At 37.9% G+C, this 17,035-nt stretch overlaps 1 protein-coding gene across 4 annotated transcripts in view; it reads right to left on the reverse strand.

Moving 5' to 3' along the window:
* INAVA (innate immunity activator) overlaps positions 1-15,990 on the reverse strand; it is a 29,828-nt gene extending 13,838 nt beyond the window's left edge. For 2 of the 4 annotated variants that reach the window (XM_087929690.1, XM_026718188.2), the window contains exons 1-4: positions 15,749-15,925; positions 5,689-5,811; positions 2,718-2,842; positions 1,340-1,459 (exon numbers count right to left, since the gene is read on the reverse strand). In XM_087929690.1, the coding sequence (XP_087785816.1) occupies positions 1,340-1,459; positions 2,718-2,842; positions 5,689-5,749 (306 nt within the window). In that variant the 5' untranslated portion in view covers positions 5,750-5,811; positions 15,749-15,925. Of the gene's footprint in view, positions 1-1,339; positions 1,460-2,717; positions 2,843-5,688; positions 5,812-15,748 lie in introns of all 4 variants that reach the window. The other 2 variants (XM_087929692.1, XM_087929689.1) reach the window with 2 other exon arrangements.
* Positions 15,991-17,035: the final 1,045 nt, after the last annotated feature.

Raw genomic sequence — 17,035 nt, forward strand, 5'->3', positions numbered from 1 at the left:
TGAGCTTGGGGGTTAAGAAGAAAAACAAAACCTTCCCAAGATTACAGCAGTGTGTGAATGTACATGCGCATGCCTATGAGTCTGTGTGTGTGAGACAAAGAGAAGCAATGGGCTTCCAAAAGAGCAATTTTATTTCGCACCACACTCTGCCTCCCATTCAGGCAAATGAGAGAACAAACAGCACATCACACGCCACCCTTATTCTGAGATTGGTAAAATGGAACAGGACACAGGCAGGAGGGAGACTTTTTGCAAAAAAGACATTGCACATCACATCTTTGATTGGAAGAAAACCCGAGGCTTCCATGTCCCTTTGGGATGATTTAACCGCCTTCACTTTCGACTGAGAAATCACTTTCAGACACTTTTTGTTTAACTGGGAATCCCCAACTTGTAAAGATCCAATGCAATCTTTTTCTACAGACAGAAAAGTTTACTGGATTAGCGGTACCAGATTTCAAAGGGAGACCAAACTTTATGTATAAAACAAACCATGCTTCTATAAAAGTCGACTTTGTGTGTGTGCACGCACACACACACATGCTACTAGATAGGGCTTTAATTATGAAACTGTCCGGCCTCGCTTACAAAATGCTGCTGGGTATCTTTCATTTGGAATCTGAAGTTATGCCTGTCTTTTTTATTTACTTGCTCCTTTTACTGGAGCAGGAAAGTTGGAAATGCTATATATTGGCTTTTGACTGGCAGTGTTGGGATCCTTCTACCCTGAAGCACCTAATTCTATGAAAAGAACAACAGGTACACAATGATCAGGGTGAATAAACCAGCTAACTAGGAGGAAGAAATATCTTTCCTCAGCCTCAGTGCCTCTTGAAGAATGTTCTGTTGCTTTATGGCTGAACCTACAGAAATGTTTAAGTTTCACAACACCGGCCTGGTCTTTGCTGAGATGGCCATATAAAGAAATAACAAGGAGTCCTTACCAAGCAGGTTAAGAAAATAGAGATGCCAGACTTGTACTGAGCTAAGATCACCAGCACTGCTCTTCTTCCACTCCGTTCCAAAAAGCCTTAGCAGCAGAAGTTCCCATGAATACTGCTATTAACGACTGGAGCAAGCAAAATTAGATGCTGATCTGGTAATCCTGCGCAGGCATCTTTGGAGGCCAGAATATCAAGCAGAGATTCCCAGAACCTCTTTCCTAATCAAACTAATTGTGTCCATGTCTGAATTGCAATCCCATTGGGTTTTTTTTCCCTCCTGGAATCTATTTATATTTACATGCTGATTCAAGAAGCAGAACCTCCCGGATAACTCAAATGTCTGTGCTCATCCACATTCTCTAAACCCCCAAAAAGCTGTGAGCAAGATGTCTTACTGCTCCTGAAAGAATAGCCTTTTGGTCCAGTTTGAAAGCAGCACCAATTCGTCGGCGGACCTTCGGGGCTTTCTCTCCTGGTTTCAGAGGATACTCTGGAGACAGCATTCCTGTCAATTCCTGCCAAAATAAAAAATTAAAATGTAGAAGCAGCGTAAGCCAAGGAGATATTAATGCTAGGTAATGTAAAGCAGCTGAACTGAATATCATGAAAGAGCAGCATATTTGTTATTAACTAATTTATTAATATATTTCTCCTGCCAGATAGGAGGGAAGATATTGATATGAATTTTCTGCTTTTGCTGCCATAATGATTTAATAGGCCTTGGGCACTGCATTACCTTGACCTGGAAATAGGATACTGTTTGCTCTGCTGCCTGAAGTAGCAATTTAACCTAGATTGCTGCTGGAGCTGATTGCCAAAGGGGCATAGGCAATATCTAATCTATTTATTTAGCACAGCACCATCGTGTATTTTATTTAACTTTTTTGAATTTGCACTTAGGCAGCAGGCCTGAAAATGGGCTTCAGTACAAATGCATGTGCGCGCGCACACACACACACACACACACACACACATACATCAATAAAAGGAGACAAATAAGTTCATATTAATTTTAATGGGCTTGGTATGCAGTTAGCTTTTGGCTTTTCTCTTATTTCCTAAATAGCCTTCAGTTAATTTCAGGCAGAGAGAATGTCCAAAAATTCATGCTAGGGAAAATATCCAAGATTGAATTGATTGCAAGCTAATTTCTAATTATTTTTACGAGACTTTTTATAAGTTGGTGATCAGTCAAACAAAGAAACAGGAAGGCAGTCAATGAATTGATCCAAGGGAAGAACTGGATCCTAGACAATAGAATATTCAAGAGGAGACTCCCAACAGGGAAACAATGGGGGACAAGTTTAATATTAACTTAGCAACTTTTTTGGACTCAGTTCTGCTTATACATTATCACAGAAGATAACAATGGGACGGGTTTTATTTGGTAGAAATTTCCCCATATTCACATATCAACTAACTGCTGCACTCTACGGCAAAGTGGAAAAAAACTTCATCGGGTTTATTAAGGAACTTGAAGGGAGACACTTAATTGTAGTTTTAATTAAAAGACTTGAGTTGCTTTACCAAGCTACTTCTTAAATGATGCATGAGCTTCTTCTATCACAGACCAAGTGTTTGTGAGATCCATTTTACCCTTTCACTATCCTCACACTTAGCCTAGGTATCGCTTGATCTCTATGGAAAGCCCTTCTGATTTCCTTGGGCAGTGGAATCCCAACCCTTCCAGACATGTATTTCTTCCTGTAGATTGAATGCAGCTTTCAAATCCCTAATAAGGTTAACAATTCTACAATTCTCTCGGCTCCTTACTGCTTCACGCAAACACAATCTCCGTAGCTCCTGTAAACAGGCTTCCAGGCGTTCCTCAAGGGCCTTCTGCTGCTTCCTCATGGCTTGCGTCAAATCCTTCATTGCAGCCATGGGGCTATCAGGACCTGAAAGAATTTTTTTTTTTTAAAAAAAGTACAGATTGATTTGTCAGCCTGTAGAGAAAAGAAAACTTGACGGGGTGGATTTTGATAATATTTGATCAGTCAGTCAGGGATGGCCTTTGGCAGCTTCTTTGAGCACAGGGCGGGATTGCAAAGGTATCTTCAAAGACCGATAACACTGTTATCACAAAACTGTGTCTGACTTCAAAAGAGCTATTCTAAAGCTCATTGGATGGAGCAGGGAATGTGTCCAACAGCAAGGACTGAGTAGCTCCATTTCATAGACTCTAGGCAGGTCAAATTTGTTTCTGACAAGATGAAAAGAAGGCCTAATGGCCAATATCCTTAAATGTAATCTTATTAGCAAAGAAACAATAAACTTAGTTATTGCTCTACCCATGGACTGAGGAAGAAATGCCAGGCATTGATTTTTTTAAAGCCTTAAAATATATATAAACATAGATAGATAGATAGATAGATAGATAGATAGATAGATAGATAGATAGATAGATAGATAGATAGATAGATAGATAGATAGATATAGATATATAGATATATATAGATACACACACACACACACACACACACACACTAGTTCAATACCCATGCTTCGCTACGAAACTATGTGGTTGAGCTTAGTTTTTGGGGAGGAAAATAAGGGAAAAAAAATGTGCCTCTGTCTACCAGCATCAATCAGTATTCATTTGTCTAGTGTCCTGTTGGTGTGTGAGAGAATTGAGGGCTGTTTGGAAAGTGTTACAGTATTGCTGTATGAGCAAGAAGGAGACAGCAAGGAGCCTGGGTGTGGCTTAGCTCAACTGTTCCGTACTAAAGCTGGTTACTGCTGTGAAACTAAAACTGAAACTGAAACTCCTCTCCTCTGCTTGTGTTCTGCATTTGGAACATATTTCTTTTCAGGTGGGGAGGGGGAATAGAACTCCTTAGCATCAGATTGTGTTAATAATAATATACAAAATACTAATGCTCTGATGGTCATTTTGAAAAATCCTTTTAATGAGCACCTAGAAGCCAAGAGGACCATACATGCCAAATTTCAAGTTTGTAGGCTTTACAGTTCTGGAGATTTTGTGATGATGCGTGAGTGGTATTTCTCTTTTATAGATAGATAGGTAGGTAGGTAGGGTAGGTAGTTAGATAGAAGATAGATAGAAGGTATCAGAGCTCTCATTTAAGAGAATTCTACACAGAATTTCTTCCCATGGGATCAGAGGTGTTTGGTCAGCTTTATGACACCTTTCAAGCACATGATATCAGCCCATACAGGTTGAATCCAACAGGGCACTGACAATCAGTTCCATATACATGATTCATAATGTAAGGCAGGGCAAGATTCTGTCAGCAGGCTCTAAATTTGGTGGCATTGAAGAAACAGCAGCTCTTATTCAGATGTGAGAACCATATATGATGATAAAACTCCTAGGACCCAAAGGAATTTGCTGAGGAAGCAGAGGTTGTATAATGAATCCCCAAATTTATTTACTTCAAAATCAATTTTCCAAGTGCCCATGGAACTAGCTTTTCTTTCTTTCCAAACTAAGAAATCCAGCTAGGTGTGCCACAACTGAGCTTTTTGTAGTCCCAAGAGTTTCCAGAGTAAAGAAAATATTTTTTTCATTAAGCTTGTACTTCTTAACACTGCTTTTATCCAAGAGGCTAAAAGGAAAATCTAGGTTTTCACCCAGCCCAGACCACAACAGAACATGTCTTGTTGGCAATTAGACTACATCATCATTGGGACAATCCACATCAGCTCTTTCTTAGCATTTCCCTTGTGTTATTAAGGATGCTATGGTAATTTGTGAGAGACCAAATCATCCTGAGAAAAAGAAAAATCAGTGGGCCTGACTCTCTCTCTAAGCTCTTATACTTCTTGCCTGTATGAAGAAAGGCACTAAACCAGAGTCACATCAAAGGCTGGGCCTATGAATCTTGCCAGGTTGTAAAATAGCCTGCTTTGTTTTGACTTAGTGGGATATGTACACTCAGCTCCTGTAATTTATTCAATAAACTGTGATTAAAATAAATTATGAATCAGCACATAGCATCGGACATGTACCACTTTCCTATACCAGGAAGCATTTAATTGTATATGCATTACCTTAGCTGATTTGTGGCTAGATTATTATTTTTTGCTACAAAAATACAGTATGTAGCTCAGAGGTTTTTTTAGCAATTCAACAATTTTTAAAGATTAGAAATAACTAAAGACATACAAGGCATCAGACAGGAGTCATGCAAAAAGAATGCCACCTATTTCATGCTTACATTTCTAATGAAGGAGCTTCTCAAGTGTCTGCTTCCTCAGAAAAAGAAGAGATTAATTCTTCAATATAACAGCTGGTAATTGAAAAGCTTTGCAGACGGTAATAAGTTATACTGCTAGATTTGTTGTGTAAGCATCAGGCCAAAGAGAAGACTCCACCCTGCCCTTTCATTCCTCAAATCTGATACAATTGTTGTTGTCACCAGCTCTGGTTCCTGTCCAAGATCAATTCCTATTTTGCAAGACTGCCCTTCATCACTTCAATGTAAAGACTATATCTTGTGCAACATCATAACCCATCTGAGATAAAGCCACACTGATCAACTCTGACTGTTGAGCCAGCCATGACTAACAAGGTGTGGGATTCGGCGCACAGCTGTATTATGTGTCAATTGCAGCCAATGACTATCAATAGAGTCTAGTCTAAGCAAACCTCAATCTGCAGCAAGCTATGGAAGAAAGACCCCAGCAGAGTATATATTGTTGCTTAAACTTGTTGACACAAGAAAGCATCCAGGAGATGTCTGCATTTTTCCAAGAAGAAACTTCCCCATTAGTCACTTACCGGACTGGATTATGATGCCACTGTCTGTATCACTGGTCTCATCTTTATTCTTATTCTTCATGGTCAAACCCAGGTTGTGGAGAGAGACAGTATGATCACACCTGGAAAATGCTGTAACGTCTTCTGCCAATACAAAAAGGGCATGACTGAGGTATGCTTTATACAAACACAAAATAAGCAAGAACAATGCTAAAAGAAAGGGCTGGATTGGGGGGGGAGGGGGGCTTCCACTGACTGAGGAACTTGCTGTCAAAACTTGGTTTTCTAAAGGCCTCTATCTTGCAAGGTTCTACTTAGGGCTCCAATGTGGATCAGACCGACATACCCAAGACCAATAGTGTGCTGACAAATATTTAACATCTGGTTCCATTGCTGCTGCCATACTTCACCACTAAACGCTAACAGCTCATTGCACACTAGGCATCAGGGCTAAACTCTACTGTCAACTGGCTCACAAAGTCCCGTCCCCCCCAAAAAAATCAACAATTGACTCCCATAAGCCAATATGAGCAAGCTTCACCATACTACTGCCCAAGACTCACATTTCATTCCTGCTTCCTGACAGTAGGAACAATTAATCAGTGGACTGACTTGCCTACAGAAGTTGCGAATGCTCCAACATTGGAGACTTTTAAGAGGAGACCGGACAACAATTTGTCTGACATAATATAGGGTTTCCTGAGTTCTATTCTATTCTATTCTATTCTGTTCTATTCTATTCTCACCTTCCAAAAATTTTTATTCAGTAAGGAGAAATCATTTGACTGTGACAATGTCTATGGAAATTCTCAATCTTCTAGGTTATGGATGTCCCAAACCTGCATCTCCAAAAAGCAACTGAACTTTCTTGGTTTTCATTAGAAACCTAAACATGAACTATGTGGATTTTTTTTTGCATGAACGTTGTATGATACCTTGTGAATTGTGTCTCAGTGGATCTGGCACACAACCTCACAACAAAACAAAATAAAAAGGCTTTTGGACTTCTAATTATTGCTGAGCTACAATTCCCACAGGCCATTAGAACTTATTACAATGAATGAGGCTGCTAGCAGTTTATATTTAAAAACATCTGGAGGGCTACAGTCTTAACATAAAGAGAAGATGCTTTCTGTAAACCTGTTAAACATACAGTATCTAATGAAGGATATGAAAAGGGATAATCTCAGATGTAAATTTAAATAATCCAATTCACATGGAATACAAATTTAAATTATCTTGTCACTAAGATTGCATAGAACCTTAACTAGAATTAACAATAAGTTAACATTTTATAGTGATACTATACATATAATTATTCAGTATTATTACCTAAAAACTGTAGGAAGGGGAAGTGCTTCTAAATTAATTCAGAACAGAGTGAGAATATATATATATTCTCACTCTGAGAGAGAGAGAGAGAGAGAGAGAGAGAAAACTTGCTGAAGAGAGATAATTCTTATCTCCCTTACATGTTATCTCTAATTTTGTGATGATGCCATGTGGCCAATCATTTCACTTCTGCTTTCCCTCCCCACCCATAGCAAAAAGTAGAAGCTATAGAAGCTACACCATAAGGTTGGCAGGAAGGGCTAAGCAAACAACTCCAGCATTGGAAGACGTGACCGTGAGACCTCATCGCAGATGCCCGGATGGGCCATTCAAAACTGGAGCATTATATGGTAGGGATCGCTTTTTACTGCCTTCCCAGCAGCCAGGGTGACTCCAAGCCTTCCTCTTTGCAACCACACTTGTTTGCACAGCACTTCCCCACCCCTACTGGGTGAGTCAATCTGAAAGTCACTCTGAGTTTCTGTCTGGAGCTTATCACAGAACTGCCAGTCTCCTGGGGGAGAAAAAAAAAAAACAACAGAAGGAGGTGGACAGACAAGGTTCACAACTGTTACTGAGCTGTATGACCTAAGGTGATGTTGCTTAGACCTGTACAGGTTATTGCTCACTTCAAACTGGCATAGGAGGCTGTGTGGGTAGGAGCCTGTTTCTCTGCGTCCCATAACAAACAATCCCATTCATAAACTGAAATAGGCAACCACACAGCTATAGTCCTGCACACTTTCCTCAGAACAATATAATTCCCACAATTATAACATATATCAGGCTTTCTGTTTTGGATCAGACATTAATAACTTTTATATGAGTAAGAGTTAACTCTCCAGCCAGGAAATTAAAGTACAAGCTCATAATGCTCCTGCTTTTATGGCCAGTAAATAAAAGAATCAGCTCAATGGTTCAATGAATGGTACTTTCAAGAATGCTGGCTTTCTGGATCTGATTCTTGACACAAGAAAAAATGTCTCAGTTGTTTCCAAATTTCCAAAGCCCGCAACCCATCTACAAGTAGTTCAATTTTGTCCTATCTGCTATAGGCTATATAACTCCAGTTTGCCCATCTGTCTTTTCCCTTGATATCTATCTTACAAATTAGCAAGTCCATGGCAAAAGCCATTATAGCTTTAGAATCTCTTCCCAATGAGAAAATATACAGGCTTCAAGTATTATAGAGAGTTGAATGTTCTCTCATATAGACAAACTATGTGCAGAAGCCTTCCTCAAATTGGCAGGCAGCATGACAATTTTAGTAATTGCACTTCCAGCATTTCAGGTTGGAGACTACTACTATGTAGACCCATAGATAGAGATCGTGCAAGCAATTGTTTTGTTTAGTGTACATCATTTAGGATCTTGCAGGTTACTACATCCAGAAAAACATTATTTTTGACCTTCATACAACCCTTTTTCCCCTACACACCAAAGTAAAAACATTATATATGAAAAATTCATCATGGAGAAATAGCAAATATGTATCAGAACTACACAACTAGTGAACGGATGTACATGCTTTACAATGTACAATCAAACTTCTCAGAATTCATATAACACCTTTTTTTTTAAAAAAAATAAACTTTATTAGTTTTACTTTTTAAAAAAAACAACAACACAGCTACAAATTATATACAACAAAAAGATGAACAGGTCTTGGCATAGGCCAAGAGGGAAAGAGAGGAAAGCTTGAGAGAGGGATACTGTCTGCAAGGTCTTTTCTTCTTCAAAACTATCGTCGGCAGTGCTTTTCTTTATCTCTGCTTCGCATATAACACCTTTTTTAAGGGCTTTATATATTGCTGTGAATTTGGCCGGGGGCTTTCAGATTAGAGAGTAGCCTGATCTTATTGAGATTCAATTATACAACCACAAAGATGTGACAACTGTACAGACCAACCGATCTCAGCTAAGTTTTAAGTAGTGAGTTATGACCATGCTGGCTTGACCATTGGCCAAGCCAGTATTTAACAGGACACATATTGACTATAATCCAGGTTCATGCAATCAGAAATACAATGCAGAAAAATTAAAAACTATATAGCAGGAATGCGGTTTCTGGAGAACTTGTCTTCATATTTATCAAGTCAATTTGGAACTAGTAGCCACTTAGTTAAATCTAGAATCAGAAACAGATTAGGGAGAAAGATTTAGCCTAACTATTTTTATGACAGTTTTCCCCTCTAATGTCTCCCTCAGAACTATAAGATATCCCATGTCTGTCTTTCCAGTTTTCAAATATGAACATGCAGGCCCTCAGTTCTATTTAATAAAAAGTATCTTTTTGGTTTTTCAGAAAATTCCATAATAAAGAACATATCGCAAGAACTAGATATGTAAGAAAATCCCTTAGATCACACCTTTATCCCAGTTGGATGATATTATTAATAATGCAAACTTCTCTCCTCCAGTCTGGGCACCCTCTAAAAGTTTTATCTGTAAATTTCTCAGTAATAAATATGATATCTGGGAATTCTGGACATGGAGATCTACAGTTTTGGAGAAAGCCCAAGTTGAAGAGAGATTTTAACATGCTAGCAACAACTCTCCAGATTTCTGGCCTTTCTGTAGATGCCAAAAACTAAACCAGGACTTTTTTAAAAAGCAAAAGAGGCATCCTACACCAAATAGATGAAAGGCAAACTTGAATGATGGACAAAATGTGGCTCAGATATTAAGAGGCAACATAAATTGCAAGGTCATCAGGAGAGGAACAATCTCACTATATTTTCTGGGATTGGATGAACAAGCCATGTCATTCTGTGCCTTCAAGGCACATACAGCATACATTTTGAAGTGTAACAAAACTAAGAAGAATCTTAGAAAAGACTGAATCCAGAGCCAAGTTTAGCTTTTTAGGGATAAAAATATTAAACAAGATGGAGGCACATTTTTCTATTTGAAATAGGTGCATGTGTGCTTTTTCTTTCTAAGATTCTTGTGCCAACCAGCTACAAGCTTTCAATAATTTAAAATAAAATAAAAAGTAGAATCCATACATGTCCAAGCATAACAATTGAAATAATTCCATTCAAACTGCAGTTTTAAAATAGTGCAAGGCCGAGCTAAGCCACTTCACCATACCAGAGGAGGAAGAATGGTTCCTATATATATCACTTGTCACTCCCCTTCTCTAAACCTGCTGCTTAGTGCAATAGATATAAAAGATACACACTTTGCCTTGTGTGGCAGGAAAGAAAAAGAAGAAGAAGCTAAACCTTGGTAACTTAACTTAATTAATCACAAATTTTAATGATTAGCTGGGCTTACTAATCAAAATCACAAACTGCAACATACCCTCAAAGGCTGCTATTGGATGATGAATTTTACTTTCTGGTTGAGCCATGTTGACAAAGCTGTGTTTTTCCACCTTCAAGCTATCTCAACCTGAAGCCACGGGTAGAGAAACAAAACTTGTCTCCACATTAAGATATAGATGCAGATCGATGAAAATAACCTAAGAACAGAAGATGACTTCTACTAAATGGCCCTAGCATCCATCCTGGCCAAAAAAGTCAACCAGCCCACTCTAATCTTCTAAATATGTATGTAATCAAAGACTTAAAATAAATACAATCGTAGGAACCGTACCAAACCAAATCGATTTCTTTTATCCGTGTGCCTATATTCCAAAGTAAACATTGTTTTCCATTTAGTTACAAAACTTGTACCCATGCTTGATTATTTCTCCCTGATAATGTTCATGTTAAAACATATATACAAACACTACACTACACTACAGACAAAACAGCAAAATCTGACTAATTTAAAACATTAAACAACTGGGGTTTCACAAACTCCTTATGGAAGTTATTCTGTTTGATTACAAAACTAAGCAGAGATGCTATGAAGCTTGTGCAAGTACATTTTCACCACCACCCTTACTTGCCCTCCTGTGTTTCATTGCCCCACTCTTAAACAAATATTCCTCGCCTTCACTCTATTTTTAGTTCTCCTCCTGTACTTCATGCAATCTATTCCCTGCTGATTGGCTTTGGTCTAATTGTACAATCATCTCTCATGATTACAGAAGAGGTGGGGAATATGTGCTGTGTGATAAGTACTTGAGTCAATTTAACAAATCTTGTTGGAATTCTGAGATGAAGATTCAACCTTCATTTTTAACCCTGTTTCTACATTGCTGTTAGCAAAGAGCAACCCCCTCCCAGTTTATCTATGTGATGCTTAAAAAAAGTGATGTGATACAGGAAACAAATACAGTGTTTCTGGGTTACTTCAAATCACACTGTCCATTTGTTAGTGAAAAGGAAATTTGCTACAGGTAACCAATTAGAATAAGATAAAGGCTTTCTACACAGAATTTACTACCAGTAGTTTCCCTGGGCAGAGAGCCCAGTTTTTATTTAACTTCTCAGCATACAGAGTTTTAATCCATCGATTAGCCTTAACTATATTCTCAAACTTCCATAAATAGCTAAGTTTCAGTGCCCGTTGAGTTTATGATAAATTTTAAAAATATGTTTTATAGATAAATCTCAAAACATTACCAACACAGCTGGAGTAGCACAGCACACTCAAGTTAGTGAAAGTCTTTGTGAGTGCATTCACACAGCAATTTTAGTACCTCAATGTATTGCACAAATTTATAAATGGGTTAATCCAGTAAACAGTTATGGATATTGTATGAAACCAGCCCATACATATCAATGCAGAGGTCTAAAAGATGGTGATGAGTTTATTCTTTTATTTTAATTTATTAGCTGCCCAATTCCAATGCACTCTGATTTTTTTAAAAAAAGCTAGTTGAGATACAGATTGTGAAAACAAAATAGTGAGAAGTAGTGTTTAAACTTTTCCCTGTCCCCTATTTTCTGAAATGGGTCTCCTCCAAGGATTTCCACTTTCATAGAGGGCTATTTTGGAAGGCTGATCTGGAGTAGAGAAATGATGGGGAGGGAAAAAAACCAAATATCTCCTTTCATACTACTTTTCTACTTATTTTAAACTGATGCCCCTTTGAAATACTTTTTAAAAATAGGGAGAAGGCTATTAAAATTCTAATCTAATGCATCCATTTGTACCTATTTGTGCCAGCTTTCATATGCAGCCATACATAGTGTAGTGGGAGTTACCCCCTTCACTTATTCTTAGGCAAAGAGAATGTGGATATCAGAATTATGTAGATAACCCCATGAGACATTCCTTCCTACCCATATATACTTGCACCCAACTGGTTTAGTACATGCCAAAATTTCAGCCACTTAATAATTAGTGGTTGTCTGAATCAGCCTTTAAATCCCTGCAATGTATTTCTGCATTTTCATGGGCTATGACTGCACAAAAACACCTATTAATAACCAAAGAATGGAGCCAAATTTCCTATACATATAGTTAAGTGGAAACAAAACTAAAGCTACCTTCTTCACTTTGAATTTCTAGCCTACAAGACTGACAAAGCAAAATCTTGCTTCAGGTTGTGTCTGAAGCCATACAGTTCTCTGACTGACTGATTCACAAACACTTGGGGCTTTTCAGGTTCAACACTGCAGAAAATACGTAAACAAACAGTCAAACAAATCAGCATTAAACTAAAATTTAGATTGTGGATTTTTAATGCCACAAGTCACAGTATGCGAGTTGGGCAGCCATATAACTTTAATAAATGCATAAATTCCAGGCTGAGAGTACAAACCTTATCTGAAAACCCATTCAGATCAGTTACCTATTGAAGGGTTATAGAAGTGTTCTGTTCAACTTTAAGGAGAAGAACTACTTCACCTGAGAAGGGGAGCTAAAATACCTCTTATTTCTTTCCAAAATTTAAGCACAGTCTTGGGACAAAAAATTTGGGGAAAAAAGTATAACCTAAAACTAAGCAAAATAACTTGTGATGACAAATTTAACAGAAAATTAACAGGGCAGGATTTCTAGACTGGACAGTAGAGAGAAATTCTAAGTAAAAATTTTAGAGAAGTATTTTTTTTTAGAAAAAACAAAAAAAATACATGTAAAATAAGATAATCTATAACTATAATGTGGAAGTGATTTTGAGATCATCACAAAACTAACCAATAGAAAACAGAAATAGAAATAGGTGAAAAAATATATCCCTAAATACAAGTTCAAACAGATGGCCCACCTGTACTGTACTCAGAAAACAATATTTTGGGTGTTTCAAAAAATGTGCCCGTCTCTTCCTCATCTCTTCCCTTCCCTACCACCCCACCAGATTAGCAACTGTCTATTTATTGCACAGTAATTAAATCATCATCTGGAAGTGTCCTCTGGGCACCAGATCCCAGACTGTGACTCAGTGCCCCACTGTTGCCCCACCAAAGTCAATGGATATTTGAACACCCCCTCCAAGCAGTTCTAAAAAAAAGTGTGCTGAGTGAGCTCCTTTCTTTTATCAGTTAACCGCCAAAGTCAAAACAGGGCTGCCTACTGGTTGAATTGTTTTTTTTAATTAACTGTCCAACTTTAATTGACTAATTGAACAATTAAGAGATTTAAATCTTGCAATTATTATCCCAGATTTCCCCAGCAGCCTCGCAGCTCTCTCACACCCTGTGAAGCTTGGTCATCTGTTTCTGCTTCGCAAAACAAAGGGTGCACACCCTGGAAGCTCCTTCAATGTTATGCTCTTCCAACAAATATCTTCCCTATGGTATGCTATGTTTCACAAAGAGTAATAGCATTAGTAGGATGCATATGTAGGACAAAAAAGTGTATGTAGCTGGCAGAATATAAAGTTCCTTAACTATGATACCAGGGCAATGCACAATTCTTTCCGAAATTACCTGTGGAAATTCATGCCCTAACAAATATAGTTTGCACTGCTTTTCAACTAGGATCGGGTGGTGCCATTTTTTGCCCCTCTGTAGCTGGATGACCCCTGTTATCTCAATGATGTCTTGCTGATTCTCCTTTCTTCCTTTGAAGGCAGAGCACCCATCCTTCAGGTACCATAATTACAAGTCCCACAATTAAAATAAAGCCCTATTTCCAACTTGCCCTGTTTTATAATTCAGGATGACCATCAGATTGCCCTGCATGATATGGAGTTGCATATCTGATGTGGTGCAGGCAATCCCTAGGATAAGAACATCTGACTTATGGGCAACTTGTATTTTTGACCAGATTGTCACAAATCCTACCGTATTAAACATTTGAGTTAAATATGATGGTTTGTAACAACAAACACACAGTACTTTGTGACGCTCATGAAAACACCGCACGTCAGTTGTTCATCAGCTGGAGGAAGGATTTTTGCCAGATTAAGTCAGATCACACTGTCATTAATACTGCATTGAGTATGCAACTTCATATTTGGCTTACATTTTTTCTCTTATTTACCCTAGTAACCATGTCTTCAAGAGGTAAATCCAATGCAAGCACCAGTGATGCATCAAAGAAAAGGAAAACTAATCATGATTGAAAATAAAGTAAAAATAATAAAGTAATCAGAAAGATGTGAAACACCATCAATCATATGGTGGGTCAACACTTGGAACAAATTTAAAGGATAAAGTGAGAATAATGGAGCATGTGAAACTATAATTTATAATATATACTTATGAAAACTATAATATAGAATATCTACTAAGATAAACATTTGATTAATGCTAAATAACAATTCTGACCTACTTACAAATTTGATTTAAAGGCAGACTTAGGAACCAGTCTGTCAGACCTGGGGACTGGATGCAGTCACAGCTAGTAAGCCAGTATAGAGGAATCAGAAAGCACCACTAAAACATGACCAAGGAACAGAGAGACTTGATGTCTTCACGGGAAGAAATCACCAATTAGCTTTAAAAAATATGGAGGTTGCTGAGTTAGCCATATGCAGGTGCAAAACATCATGCTTTATAAAACTTTGATAGCGCAGCCCAAGTCTATGATGAGGAAAGCTAACTAGTCAGAAGCCACATGATGAAACAGTACAGACTTATCAATTCCTATACCTGTGCTATGATGTCCTATTGATAAGGCCATCAGAGGTCCCTGAACTTTACTTGCCACTCAGCAATGCAGACTCAATATACTTCTTAATCACTCTTGCTGGCTTTATAAAGGCAAAGAGTCTTGTTTATGTTGCTACATCCAAGCAATTCTGCCTGTGACCCTAGTATGTTCCCTCTGATCCAAAAATCCAAATTATTTGCATTAAATGTAAAAAGCAATTTTGATTTTTCCTTTTTTCAGTCTTGGCTCCATTGAAATGTGTATCCATCTCATAGCCTTCTCTTTTTCCTTGTCCTCCAGACACTGAAAATGAATTGAAGGAACTACAGAATACCTTTCTGGATCTAGAGACCACATTACATGTTACAGATTCGCCAAGAAAAAGTAATCTGTGTAAAAAAATTACAGGTAACTTACACAATTAAATACAATCACCTGGCTGTTAAAGCTGTCACTGACCAGGGCAAGAAGACTTGTAAGGCTTACATAGCAATCTGTATGTAGACTTTTCCATAATTCCTGCTAATTTCCATGTAGAATCTCAATAATATATGAAAATATCCATATACAGAATACTTCTATAATTGATTTAAACAAAGTTCCTGTTCTTTTCAATTTAAAACCCAAATATTGGCTCATCATCACAATTAACAGGTTTCAATGGATTTCCACTTATCATTTTAAGTTAAAAAAAAAACCCGGGAAAGTCCTATATTAAACAAAATCAAAATGCCGTTTTCTAACATATGCCAAAATGAGCTCTCAGTTATAGCTGCCCTGCCACCCTTCGGGAATGAAAAAGCCATCTTACCTTTAGGGGGCTTTGCTACTGTGAGAGGAAGATTCGGGGAGGTTTGTTCCTAATATCCAAGTCACTGCAACTGCATGCAGTTTTTGTTCACGTTTCCAGTCCCGTCCTTCTCTCTTCCCAGCACTGCCTCACTCTGGTTGTGCCAAAGAAACCGTGTTACTTGTTTTGACTTGAGTCAGAGAAGCAGGGCAGGTGAGCAATACCTTTTCAGCGCAAGAGAATCAGTGGAGCCAAATCCTTCCAGGCACAAAAGGACAAGCTGACACATAACACCAGAAGGGAGGGACTTTATAAAAACATATCTTGCAAAAGTTAGCAAGGAATCCTTCCCCTTGTCCTGGATAAGCAGAGAAAGCTGAAATAACCCACTGCAGTCAGCGCTAAGTCCACACACATGAAAATGTGTTTTCTGCCTTTGTAATTTACCGCCAGAGAAACACGCTTTGAGCACTTTCTCTGATGATCAGCAAGAGACTTAATTAGCATGAAAATACTACCAGACTATTCCTATAGTGCTGTAATCCAGTCAATGTGAAGGCTGTTTTTCCTAATGCTGTTTTCAATAGAATACATGTTATACTCAAAAACATAATGGAGTGAGACGATTAATTTATTTAAAAAAAACAGTTTTAAGAGGAGGTCCGCAGTACTGTACTAGAAAAACAGAGCTGTGGGAGTATTTAACCCTTTGCTCACAAGTAATTTTTAGCCAAACGGAGTTCCAGATGAGTTTCTCTAAAAAGAACTTAAAACTTAAAAAGCACTGAGTAGCAGAAGAATCAAGGAGCACTGCATTTTAAAGTTATTTTTTCTATAAAAATAGCAGTCAGCAAATGAATTGAAGGGGCACTTCATTTATTAAGTACTGTAGTGTTTTAACTTTTATAAACCACTCAAGAAATCAGAAGTTTACCCAGAGTGGTTTGTAAACAAAAATGTGCATTTCAAGTATTTTTAAAACTATGACATTAAAGTGCAAAGTGTATCTGTTATTAATGTTTAAGTCACCATTTTTCTCAAAGAGAGAACTAACAGGGATGGGCACCTTATCTTCTTTCAACTACCAATTCTCTATATACTGCAGTGGAAGAAAAGCAGCACTTAAAATGTTTACTGATGAGGTATGATATAGAAACCTAAAGTAGTGTACACAGGTCCAGTTGGGAATGAAAGAAAAACATTAATTCAAAAGCAGGTTAGCCATTTCCTGCATTCAAAATATTTGCCATTACCGAGATAAAGGTGTGGAACTAAAGCCAGGCATATAATCACCTTTAATCCAGGCCC

This window comes from Pseudonaja textilis, chromosome 3 (genome assembly GCF_049901715.1).
Source record: "Pseudonaja textilis isolate UNSWEBS1 chromosome 3, rPseTex1.2, whole genome shotgun sequence".
In the NCBI taxonomy this organism is placed as follows: Eukaryota; Metazoa; Chordata; class Lepidosauria; order Squamata; family Elapidae; genus Pseudonaja; species Pseudonaja textilis.